Source organism: Morone saxatilis, unplaced genomic scaffold, assembly GCF_004916995.1.
Source record: "Morone saxatilis isolate NCDOM2014 unplaced genomic scaffold, NCSU_SB_2.0 Contig20, whole genome shotgun sequence".
NCBI classification, from domain to species: Eukaryota; Metazoa; Chordata; class Actinopteri; family Moronidae; genus Morone; species Morone saxatilis.
In genome coordinates this window covers 516,290-529,746 of record NW_023339763.1, presented here as the reverse complement: position 1 = coordinate 529,746, position 13,457 = coordinate 516,290, and the positions used below count along the sequence as shown (strand labels likewise).

Here is a 13,457-nt window from a genome sequence, read left to right as displayed (position 1 = left end):
GATGGTGGTGAAGCTGTCGGTGTCGGCGTGGATGGTGGCTTTGTTGATGGTGTTGATCCTCATTGGCCTCAGTGTCCGCCTGTCGCGCTGCAGGTGGATTATATTCAACCCGTTCTGTGACAACGCCTCCTTGTTCAACTGTCCTGTGAAAGCGTCCTCATCAATAACATCTACGGCCTCGGATACACAGTGGTCCTTCTGGGCTCCTCCATTGGCTAGCGTAACGCTCACCTACCTAAAGATCGCCGCAGTGTGTGTGCTCAATAAGAACAAGGTCCTGAACCAACAAAGCCCTGCAGACCTGTGCCACCCACCTGGCTGTGTACATCATCATGTTTGCTTAATCAACATCATTCTCCATCGATTCCCAAACTTATCCGATTACAGGAAACTGGCATCCATCTTGTTCCATGTGGTCCCTCCTGCTATGAATGCTATTATCTACGGACTGCAAATCAAAGTTGTCAGACAAAAAGTATTCATCATGTTTACCAGGAAAAGGACGACTGTGGCACAGGTGAAATGACTCAATACTGAATTAAATGTAAATCATTGTTAATATAATAGTTGGCACTTGAAATGTAATTAAAAAGTGATGTTGTGAATTTCCTTTTTCTTACTTTTTTAAAATAAATTTCATTTCTCAACACTCAGGGTGACTTGAATGTTTCTCAGCTGATTTTAATTGATAATACACACAGAGTTCACAGAGATGGCTGATTTAGATGAACCAGAATTGATAAAACCCCTAGATTTACCTGTTAAATCTGGTATTAAAGACTTCCGGTTATGGTGTGGTGCTAGTCTTGGTGAGGCTCCTAAGCTAACTAATTATTCACGAGACCCCAAACAGTTTAAACTTCACATATACTTGAAACAATAGAACACCAGACAATACAATGGTTGGGAAGTCTCAGAAAACAGCTCAGCAAAGCTCAGCAACATCGAAAACACCAGCTACTTCGCAAGCTACTGCTAGCCCGCCTGCTGCCAGCAAAGAGGAGAAGGTGGCAGAGGCGACAGCAGATGGGCTCGGCACTGAGGTCCTCAGCGCCATATGATCGATGAAAAAGGACTTCTCAGATAAATTCGAAGTTGGCCGGGATAAGTGGACTCAAGAGCCAATTACAAAGCCAAGCTAACAGGATAACAGAAACCGCAGACAGAATTGGGAGGGCTGAGGACGATCTACACGCTATGCACAACACTATTAAAAAGCTGAAAGAGAAATGTGCCATGCTGGAAACGGGAGTAGAAGAGCAGGAAAATAGAGGACGTCGCATCAATTTAAGAGTTATCGGCCTCCCTGAAAAAGCTGAGGGCCAAGACGTGTGCTTTTTTAGAAGGATGGCTACCCAAAGCTCTTGGCACGGACACCTTTCCCAGTCCCCCGTCATCGAGAGAGCGCACAGGATAGGACGACTTATTGCTGGCCAGGATTCAAAACCAAGAGCGGTAATTATGAGATTCCACAACTATAGAGAAAAAGAAAAAGTTATGCGAGCAGCCCGAAGACTGGGAGACGTGCAGTTTGGAAACTACAGCGTCCGATTCTACCCAGACTATTCAGTGGAAACTCACCGGCAGCAGCGGCTCATCGATGCAGTGAAAAGGCAGCTACAATCCATGGGTCTTCGCTATGGCATGTTCTACCCGGCTGGGTACTTTTTTTTTTACTTTGTCATCTCATTATTTGATAACAGTATACACATGTTGCCATGCCAAGAGGCAAGATCCATTTCATGTTCTCAGAAATGTTCAAATGGTCTGATTATTTAATAGTTTGCTGGAGCCCTCGGAGAAATGGGACCCATAAAGTTGTTACGCCACACTGCTCCTCACTATGAGGACCAGGTGTCTAAAATAACTGCAGTCTGTAGTTACCTAAGGGGTTACAATTATGTATTTCAGTTGGGGAAATGCATAAGGGTTCTCAGGGTTTTTTGCTTACTGTATACATGTGGTTACTGTTTTTTTTTTCTTCGTGTTTATATTTATTGTTTTCCTCTTTGATAAAAAGAGAGGCAGTGTTGGTTTTCATGTGGTGCCCTGCTGCATAGTTACTTTTTTGCTTAATGGTAGGTAAATCAGAGATTAAGATCACATCCTGGAATGTAAGAGGATTTGAGCTTGTTAAAGTAAAACAATTATTAGGCAGAATTAGATTACTTAAATCCCAAATTATTTTCCTGCAGGAATCACATTTGACTGATATGACTAAAGTTAAAAAAAGATGGCCTGTTATTATTTAATTCATAAATCAATCCCATTTAGGCTCAGCCATGAAGTAATTGACCCGGCAGGCAGGTATATTATTTTACAAGGAACAATATTGGCGTCCCAAATTACTCTAGTAAATGTCTATGGACCTAATGTGGACAATCCCACCTTTTTTAGAAATGTATTCCTCACTATATCCTCTACTCCTGGACAATATATAATTGGTTTTGACTGTAACTGTGTACTGGATCCACTGAAGGACTGCTCCACAGGGGTTAATGCTTCTCATTCGCACGCCAGAAAGGTTTTGCTCCAGTCTATAAATGATCTTAATCTAATTGAGGTCTGGAGGAAGCTTCATTCTAACAAAAAGGAGTTTTCATGTTACTCAAATACTTTTAAAACTTCATCATGTATTGATTACTTTCTGATCTCCATGAGTGTACTACCTCATGTGAATGAATGTGCTTATGGCAGCATAGTATTGTCTGATCATGCTCCTATATCACTTACTCTTTATATACCAGGGCTTGTCAGGTGTCCTCCCAGGTGGCGCCTCCAAACAAAGTGGCTTCAAGACCCCAAATTTGTCAAATTTCTTCGTGATAATATAGATAACTACTTTTGTATGAACACAGATCAGACTAGTGCGGGCACACGATGGGGGGCATTTAAAGTCTATATTAGAGGTATGATGATAAGCTATACAAGTTATAAGTCAAAGTCCCACTATAGAAATCTAATCAACCTTGAGGCCCAGATTAAAGCTCTGGAGCTAGACCTATACCAAAATGATAGTCCAGAGAAACATAAGGAGCTCCTTTTGTTGAGAACTAGATATAAAGAACTCTCTACTAGTAAAATTGCTGCAAATCTTCTTTGGCTGAAACAATCTTATTATGACCAAGGAGATAAGGCTGGCAAGCTTCTTGCATGGAGAATTAAAAAAATGCAATCTCATAGAGCTATAAACTCAATTCAACTAGAAAATGGAGACCATACAGTGGATCCAGTTGAAATTAACTTCTCCTTTAGAACATTTTATGAATCCCTTTATCAATCAGAATACCCAGATGACACGCAGTTACAGTCTGAATTTTTGGACAAACTGGCATTCCAACTATGACAGATCATGATAAGACTAAACTGGACAAACACGGTTGATGAAATGTCAGAAGCTGTGCGTAATATGAAAATTGGAAAGACCTCAGGTCCTGATGGGATCCCTATAGAAATCTATCAATTGTTCCCAGATAAATTGCTTCCCCCTCTGCTAGAAATGTAGGGGGAAGCATATGAGTCAGGAATCCTACCCCCATCCCTACGAACTGCACTCATCACCCTGGTCCCAAAGCCTGGTAAACCACCTACAGAAAAGGGATCTTATCGTCCTCTATCCCTAATGTGCTGCGACACAAAAATACTCTGTAAAGCCCTAGCAAGGAGGCTAGAGAAGTATGTTCCATCCCTGATCCCCAATGACCAGAATGGTTTTGTTCTAGGATGCCAAGCATTTCATAATAACCCAGATTATTAAATATACTATATGAAAAGCGTGATGCTAAAGATAATGCAATCCTGACACTGGATGCCGAAAAGGCCTTTGACAGGATTGAATGGAAATACCTGACGGAGGTTCTTGCAAGATTTGGATTGGGCGACAGTTTTTCTTAAATGGTTGAAGCTGCTATATACAAATCCAACAGCTGGACCATTTGAAACCGAAGCGAAGCAGACGCCCCCGCGCTATCCCTAGACCATTTAGACTACACGCGCCCAGAAGCACGCGCGGGCTCCCCCTGTGCCCCCTCTCTGTGTTTTGTGGGTGTTGTATTGAGCCACTAGCCTGCCATCCCGAGCAGCTAGCAATTCTAGGTGAAAAATGTGGAAAAACGTGAGCATAAAGATGTTTCACTGTCTGTGGTTCCTGATGATATTGTCTATTTTATTTGTCCAATCGTGGCAATTTCGGTCGTTTGATCAACATAGTGAAGTCTAATAGAATCTTTTTGGGAAATTCTCCTGTGATGCGTATTAAGTTAGACAACTCCAAAGATCCAGCCATTTTGTTTTGAATGAAGAATGAGGAAGACAAGCCACAATTGATCACCCTTCCCAGCTTTCTCAAAAGGTTGTTACGATAGCGTGGGCTGCAGATTGATTCGTGGAGAAAAATTGAGACGAGTATTGTCCGGGCCTTCTAATCTCCCATAATCCTTATGAGTACAGGTCCGTGTATGAATCTCTCTCTCCTCGCCATTTCTCCTACTGTTAGGCCGTCATTAATTGTCCTTAAAATGTCAATTTGCCCCAAGATTCCTCATATTTATTTCAATCTACTCCTCTTCCCCCACTTTCACGAACCTTTTTTTGTAGAACTCAGAAAACCTGTTCTCAAATTTGTATATGTGAGCAAAGCGTCAAGACTACGGCATCGCCTATTGTATCATTCCTTAATGAAAAGGTGTGGTATCTATCCTCTCTCGAATGCAATGGTAGTGAAATGCATCCTGTGGCAGCAATGTATTTCGTCCTATCCCGCAATGTATAACTAGTTGAACGTACTTGAACGTACTAAACAAGTCTGACCTCTTCCAGGTCATATTTTGCTATTCTTACTTCATGTTAAAGAAAACTTAAGGAGGGGCAGACAAAAAAACCAATTTGGTAAAATAATACCCTTCCTCTTTTTTGGCGATGAGGGGCACGCTATACAGGGGATGGCACCCAAGCTCTCTCATGTTCTGCGCCCAATATGGTCCCGTAAGATAATTTTGTACCTGGTAGAGCGGATGGGTGGGATTTAAACAAATGGGCTAAAAGAGGTTTATGTAAAATAATTGACCTATACATAGACGGGAATCTAATGACCTTTGATCAATTGGTTTGTAAATATGACATACCTAGAAATCATTTCTTTAAATACTTGCAATTAAGGAGTTTCATAAAATTGCAGGCTCATTCCCTGGATAGACCTCCCATGTCAGCTTTAGAGAAGTTTATTGTAAGAAATAAGGATGCTCGGGGTCAGCTGTCAGTATTGTATGGTATGTTACAATCCAAATCGAAGGACATTTCCCACTGTAGACTCAATGCATAGAGAGACGACTTAGAAATAAATATTACAGAAAATGAGTGGGAAAATGCTTGTCTAAAGGCACAAAGACTATAAACACAGCACTAAAACTCATACAATACAAGTGGCTATTCAGAACTTATGTGACACCTGTAAAGCTACATCGCTACAACCCCCAGCATTACTGACAGCTGTACTAAATGTAGTGATAGTGTTGGCACTCTGCTGCACTGCATGTGGGAATGCCAAAAAAACAGTCATTTTGGAAAGATGTAACCTACATGATTTCACATGTGATTAATATGGTGGTTCCACTTGAGGCAAAGCTCTGTATATTAGGTATTTACCCTGATCACTTTGCACTGGGCCGCAAAACTGCACCCATGATTGATCTATCCTTGCTTCACGCTAGGAGAGTGATTGCATTGAGGTGGAAAAGTATGGACACCCTACACTTGGAATATGGTTACGGGAAATGGCGTCATGCTTGGCACTGGAGAAATTAACTTATGTTGCTAAAGGGAAACTAAATAAGTTCACAGAGATATGGGATACTTTTATGCAGTTCCTGGAAAGTGACCAGACTGAAATTAATGATTAAATTTGAACGGCGGCGCTTGTGGAAGCTGGCATGCCTCTTATAAATAAACAGGACCACTATTGATTTTGTATTTCATTTTCATTTCCACTTTTTGTTGTTTATACTGTTGAGGGTGGGGAGAGGGGGCGTGTTCATAACGTTACTGTCCCTGTGACTGTATATTTTCTGTGCAAAACAATAAATATATTGTTAAATAAAAAAATAAAAAAGTATGGTATTAAATCCTGCGTCAGTCAGTTTGGAATAAGAACTACTGTCATTCATGCAAATATGCTCAAAATAAAATAATTGTCTAATTATACAATATATAATGGTATAACAGTCACAGGGGGAATTTTTCTTACTGTTTGTTCCATCCAAACATCAAATCTGGAAAATGATCAACTCCTGGTGACAGCAGACATAAGTTAAGAGAAATGAGAGGTTAAATGAAACAAAGACATCCAGTTAATTGGTCATTTAGAGATCGAGGCCTTCAGGGATGCAAGGACCTTTAGGGAGCCAAGAAGACAAAAAACAGACCTGACTGGAGTACCGAGGACCGTTCAGTCAACTTATAAAAAACGTCTGCCAGTCGACCTCTGGTCCGGCTGGAGGAGGTTCACGTCAACAGAGGTAAACCTGACACACTCTCACAATCTCTGAACGATACACTCATACAGTCTAATGTTGTTCTGCTGTTCACTGTATTTTTAGATATTGAGTCGCTTTGTATACACGATTCACATTATCTTATTTCCCACAAGTCCTGGAAAACCTGGAAATTTAGAGACTATTTTTCAGTTTTAACATTGATCAAAATGAGCAGATATCCTGGTAATAATCTACATTGTCCTGGAAAGTTTGAATTATATTTTAGCTTCTCACTCAGATTACATAAACCTGGGTGCGTTTTGTGCTTGAAACTCGACTGCTGGTAGGATGACACTTCAAAGCAGGTTTACCAGAGGCCTCCCTTCTATTTTTTCCAGACCTGGAGCAAACTTATATCTAAATGCATACAGCTTATAAATGATCAAATTTACATTTGTTGTTGTGGTTGACAATACATGCACGGCTATGTTAATTGTACATGCAAGAAAGAACTTTCTAAAGAACAATATAATGTAAAATAAAAAAACTTACTACCTTATTGGAACTAAACAATGGCCAGATTAATGTTACAAATTAAAGTTAGAGGAAAACTCTAGTAACCCCAGCCTCTTTTTAAGGCCTTGAAAATGACATACCCAAAATGAATAGAGTATCTCTGCAACTACAAGGTCTATTTGAATATTTTTTGTGTCATAATAAAGGGAAAACTTGTGACATTTGTTAAGATGTGTAAGTATCAGTATGTATTCCACTGGCTCACAATAAATTAAGATGGCACACAGCATTCATTTTTCATTCATAAATAAGTAATAACTTTTACAATTAATATCATTTTGAAATGATGCAGTTGCAGCTCTAATTTAGACATACATTTTTTATTTTGCATTTTATATTGCTTTTTTTATATATATGTCTAGGTTGTTCTCCTTACTTATTGTGTTGTTTTATTGGGTTCGGTTTACTGTGGGTGTTTAAGGGTTGCTACATCTGCAATTTCCCAGCTTGGATCAATAAATAATAGTCTATTCTATCTATCTAGTCATCTATAACTACCTCTTATCTACGTTCCTTTACTGTAGTCTACTGAAATCTCAATGGTCATATCTATCTCTAGATGTCCTTCACAACCTGCAGTATGGAGAACGAAACATACAATATGGATGTTCTGCAGCTGGAGGGGTTAATAGTCAATCCCAAGTCCTCCATTCCTGCCTTCATCCTTCTCCTCCTCATCTACATCTTCATCATGGTGTCCAACATCGGCCTGGTGGTCCTGATCTTCACGAACAGGAGCCTCCACGAGCCCATGTACCTGCTCTTCTGTAACATGAGTATTAACGATGCATTCGGGGCCACGGCCGTCATTCCTCCCTTGCTGAGTGATGTTTTTGTTCCAGTGACGCAGCGGTTCATCCATTATTACGAGTGCGTCATTCAGGCCTTCTGTGCTCACTTTCACGGGGGCACCTCACACACTGTGCTTATTATCATGGCTTTTGATCGCTACGTGGCGATCTGCAACCCTCTGCGATATGCCACCATCATGACCAACAGGATGGTGGTGAAGCTGTCGGTGTCGGCGTGGATGGTGGCCTTCCTCTTGATTGCGGTCAGCGTAGGACTCAGTATCCGCTTGTCGCGCTGCAGGCGGGTTGTGCTCAACCCGTTCTGCGACAACGCTTCCCTGTTCAAGCTCTCCTGTGAAAACATCATCATCAACCATATATACGGCCTCGTCAGTGCCATGGGCATGATGGCGGTGTCCCTGTGCAGCGTAGCACTAACCTACCTGAGGATCACCATGGTGTGTTTGAGCAGTAAGAACAAGGTCCTGAACAGCAAAGCGCTGCAGACCTGTGCCACCCACCTGGCTGTGTACATCATCCTGCTCGTGTCAGGCTGCGTCATCATCATCCTCCATCGTTTCCCCAACTTATCAGACGAAAGGAAGCTGGCATCTATCTTGTTCCATGTGGTTCCTCCTTCCATGAACGCTCTTATCTACGGACTGCAAATCAAAGCGGTCAGAGAAAAACTTCAGATTATACTCAGAGGAATGAACAACAGGAGTAAAATGACTGTGTCAGAGGTGAAGTAATGATACCAAATCAAATACCGGTGTGTCCCCACGAACGTAAAGCCAATATCTGCCTCCTGTTACTCTAATAATTTGTATTTTCTCACGAGTAACACAAGGCAAATATTCGCCCTTTAATCTGGTTGACTATGGCAGTGTGAGCTAAAAATAAAACAGATTTTGCTGCGATTTAATGTCAATAAATGAATCAAAATGATGCTGAAATAACTAAATTATGATGCTGATGTGTAAAAAGTCTGAATTCATACTGTCAGTCTGTCTGTAAGATGACGAGCAAACAACTTTTCTGACACATATTTTCAGAACTTCCTCTCAAATTTTCTTTCAATTGAATTGAAATTTTCTTTCTAATTTAACTGATTGAGTTATGTATATGTATAATGAATAAATACATAAATAAATAAATAAATACATTAACTAATTCAGAGTTTGACTAAAAACTCAAAAATGTACCTTGTAGAAGTTTAACAACTAAATTAAACCTAAAAAAATTATAAAGTTCTGTGGCTGTAAAGCGACTGTAGCCCTCGGGGCCTCCAGTGGAGGTCACGGCTTTGTGAATCAAGGCCCGTCAAGTCATCTTATACAAAGAGTCTGCCAGTCCACCTCTGGTCCTGCTGGAAGAGGTTAACAGAGGTAAACCTGCCACTGGTAAAAGTTAACAATAATAGTTCACTAAATATTGTATGTACTGTATCTGGGATGTTAAAAAAAAAAACTCTAACAACAATTAAATGCACTGTAAAACCTGATGAGTTAGTGACTCAAACTGTATGAGGATGATTAAACAGTATTTATTGTTAAGGTAACTTAAATTAAGTTTATTCCATTCAGTTAATTGAGGTTAGACTCAAGCAGCATTTCTCCAAACTTATTTAAAATATGTTCACAGAATTTATCTGAATAAAGTCACTTAAATGCATCTTCTTTATACAAATGTTACCACTTAAGTTGAATTGACTTAGTTTTCTTCAACTAAAGCAAATTATTACATTACCCGGCAAATATTAGTCCTAACTATTAGTCAAAACAGCTCAAATACAATAAAATAAAGATAATTAATTATCAAGGAAGAAAAAAACATGAAACATTTACACTTATTTTAAATGATCATTAAGAATTATTTGGATGCATACTTGGGTTTATCATGATTAACAAACTGAAATATAAACTAAAATTGAAAAATCCTAAGATATACACCATTATAATGCTTTTATTTGTATCTACTTCAAGAAAATAAGTGAATACAAAAAATATTATGTCTTTTTTGCAGCCCATGGGTCTGCCCCCCTGCTGGCTGTTAGAAAGAATGCAGGTTTAAGACACTTAACGTTGGCTTCACTTCACAGACCCAGAAACTCTGTCTGTTAAATACACTGTCAATCATTGCAATCTAAAACCACACCTAGGAAACGACTTCCCAAAAGGCCCAAAGGAAACTGTTGACTAATGTCCAACAATGGATCAAACAGAGTCCTGAATATGGTATTTTTTTAATTGTATGTGTGCTCATAATTCTATAAAATAATAACTTGATATCTAACAGCAAAACAAAGGGATCTTGTGCACATAAATTAAAAAAGACTTAAGAATTTTTTTTCTCACTAATGCTAATACTGACAATAAAACTTTTTAATAAAATTACTTCCAATACTGACTAATAATTAAAATTCAAAAATAACACACGCTAATTGTATGTAAGACCTTATCCTGTATCCCACATTTCTTATGTTATCCGTGAGGGTGTTATTGGCTGATATAAACAGCATAATCAGAAAATATTAATATGTATTTTAGCAACTGTCTCTATTAAGAGTTCAATCATCTGGGAGTGAAAGCCGCTTATATTTATGCTATTTTATGCTAAGGATTCTAAAAACTGCTGAAAGCGTTAATATTTCCTTATTATAGATATTTTATGGGAATGTATCCACCAGTGATAACAGTTTCTACTACAGTTATACACCTCTTTATACTAAAGTATTACAGTATGGATGTATGTTTACTATATATTGATCAAAGAAAAGAAGGGATACTGTCTTTCAACAGTGAGTTACGTAATAAAGAAACAATATTTATACATGAAATGAAGTCATCTGTCTTTCTTCATCATGATAATATCAGTGTCTCTTGTCACTCAAGCCACAGTCAATCAGAATCTTTGTAATCATTACTTTAGTTTTCCTTTTTAGCAGTGGTGTAAAGATTTACCGATACGAGTTGGAAATGGTTTTAATGCAACTACATTGGTATGCAGACCCCTGGATCCGAGATTTTTGAGGATGTGGCCTCCATACCGACCGCAGTGAGCTGGTAGTCAGAGCTAATGAGAAAATTAGACTCCCTGTGTCTGCGCTGGAAACACTGAGTCTGCTGGAGCTCTTACAGTCAAGCACATTAACGCTGTTTGTAAAGGTTTATGTGTGCTACCTATTTGTAGCTAAGCTAGCAGCTCAGAGAGGCTAACTGTCCAGTATGTGTGTGTGTCTGTGGGGGGGCTGTCTGTGTGGGATCAAGGTAAAGATTGCAGTTCGGTGGTTCTACAGCATCTAAAGTCCGAACCACTGCACCACAATATAAACATACTGAGTATTCAGGGTGAGTTAAGACATTTTTTACCTTTGGATTTAATAAAAAATGTGCTAATAATGTCAGTATTAACAGCAGCACTGTTTCATCACTGTAGTCCTATAATTCCAATTCCAAGTCCAATTTACAGCTCAAACAACATGTTTAATGGTGGATTACCTCTTTTAAATTCCAAAGTCATTTGTCATTGTCATTACCATTGACTTTAATGTTTTTCGTAGATGAGAGTGATTGAACGCTCAGTTTAATGAGTCCAGCTGTTTTACCAACTTGGAATCAGATCCAGAATGCAACATGTAGATAAAGAACAACAACATGCACGGTGATGTGGATGTCAGGTTGACAGCAACAGTTGGCTGGTGACTGTTGAGCAACGCAACAAAACCTGGACCCTTTTCACCCAGGGGCCCCTCAGTCAGCCGATAAAAGGCGTCTGTCAGTCCACCTCTGGTCTAGCTGGAGGAGGCTCACATCAACAGAGCTAAACCTGACACACTCTCACAATCTCTGAATGTTGTCTGCTTTGTTTTGTGAAGAAAGAAAACTACTGAATATCTGCTATTGATGAACAAAATGAAATGAAAAACTGGAAAACAAATGCAAAATGAAATGTCATTGGGTGTGTATGTACCGGGTGCTTTGTATAAAATATTGCAACTTTCATACATTGTTGGAAAAGCAAACATTTAAAAAATGCTGCAAATGTAAACGCCAATGAAGAACACAAACGGGTGTCTGCAGTAATGACTTTTGGTGGTTACAGTTTTATCAGTAAATTACTGTATATTTACAGTATGCAAACTGTATTTAAATAATGTTACTGTCATTGTAATAATAATAATGAATAATGAAGAAATTACAAAGGGAAAATATTTCTTATGCAGTTTTAATATTTATTAAAATAAAAATATGTGACAGTGCAACACAAGCAAAACTAGACCTGAATAAACTTTAACTTCCTGTTTATTTTTCTTTTCTGATTTGTTCTTTGCTCCTCTTTCATAGTCATTAATTTAAAGGGCCAGTGTGTACATACTAATTAAACTAAATACATTCATTTACTGACAAAACTCTGACCAGTACTGTGTTGTAAATATACAAGAATACAAAAATGAACTGCAATTTGATTTCTTGTAATACACTGTAATTCTAAAATTCTGTAAGAAACTGTAGAAAATACAGGATTTTACTGCCATTTAATTACTGTACCTTTACAGTGAAAAGTGCCCCATGTTTGGCATATTGTTTGGAGGTGATCAGAAGTAGAATAGTATTAGTATTAGTATTAGTATTACGTAACTATTACGTAATAAATCAGTTTTTAACGATAAAGAATCAATATCTCCCACCTTTTATTAGCCAGAGAATTGCTTCTGTGCAGGAGGCAGAGCTACAGACATCATTTGAGTCAGATCACCTCCAGTCACAGTGAAACATGCTGCAGTTTGAATGAAACCAAACAAACTCTCATAAAGCTAAAACTTAAAATATTATTTTTAGATGGTAAATGGTTGTATAGCGCCTTTCTAGTCTTCCGACCACTCAAAGCGCTTTAACACTACGTGCCACATTTTTTCACATTATTTCACACGTATGCGATGAATCATGGAGAGGAGCCTCCACGAGCCCATGTACCTGCTCTCCTGCAACATGAGTATTAACGACACGTTCGGGGCCACGGCTGTCATTCCCCACCTGCTCAGTAACGCTTTCACTCCATTCGCAGAGCGGTACATCCACTATATAGACTGCACCATTCAGGCCTTCGCTGTTCATTTTCACGCAGGCACCTCTCACGCGGCACTCATGATCATGGTTTTTGATCGGTACATGGCGATCTGCAACCCACTGCGATACACCACCATCATGACCAGCTAGATAGTGGTGAAGCTGTCGGTGGGGACCTGGGTGGCGGCCTTGGTCGCTGTGGCGATCCTCCTGGGCCTCACCATCCATCTGACGCGCTGTTCAAGCTCTCCTGCCAGAATCTCCTCTTGACCGCATCTACGGCCTCGGCAGCACCGTGGTCAAAGTCAAAAAGTCAAAGTCAGCTTTAATGTCAATTACTTCACATGCACCAGACATACAAAGGAATCGAGAGTACGTTTCTCACTCTCCCACGGTAAAACAAAGAAAGTGCACAGGCACAACAGATAAAACAAGATCCTCCTCCTCACCTATAAAACTCTTCATGGTCAGGCCCCTTCATATCTTGAAGAGCTCATAGTACCATATTACCCCTCTAGAACTCTACGTTCTCTGAATGCTGGGCTACTTGT

At 39.4% G+C, this 13,457-nt stretch overlaps 1 protein-coding gene and 1 pseudogene across 1 annotated transcript; both read left to right on the top strand.

Annotated features, from left to right (window-relative positions):
* Nucleotide 1: 1 nt before the first annotated feature.
* Nucleotides 2–526, top strand: LOC118331690 (annotated as a pseudogene).
* Nucleotides 527–7,626: 7,100 nt separating this feature from the next.
* On the top strand, nucleotides 7,627–8,589 carry LOC118331689 (olfactory receptor 52N5-like). The gene has a single exon (XM_035666758.1). The coding sequence runs from the start codon at nucleotides 7,627–7,629 to the stop codon at nucleotides 8,587–8,589; it is 963 nt and encodes a 320-aa protein (XP_035522651.1).
* The last annotated feature ends 4,868 nt before the right edge of the window (nucleotides 8,590–13,457 follow it).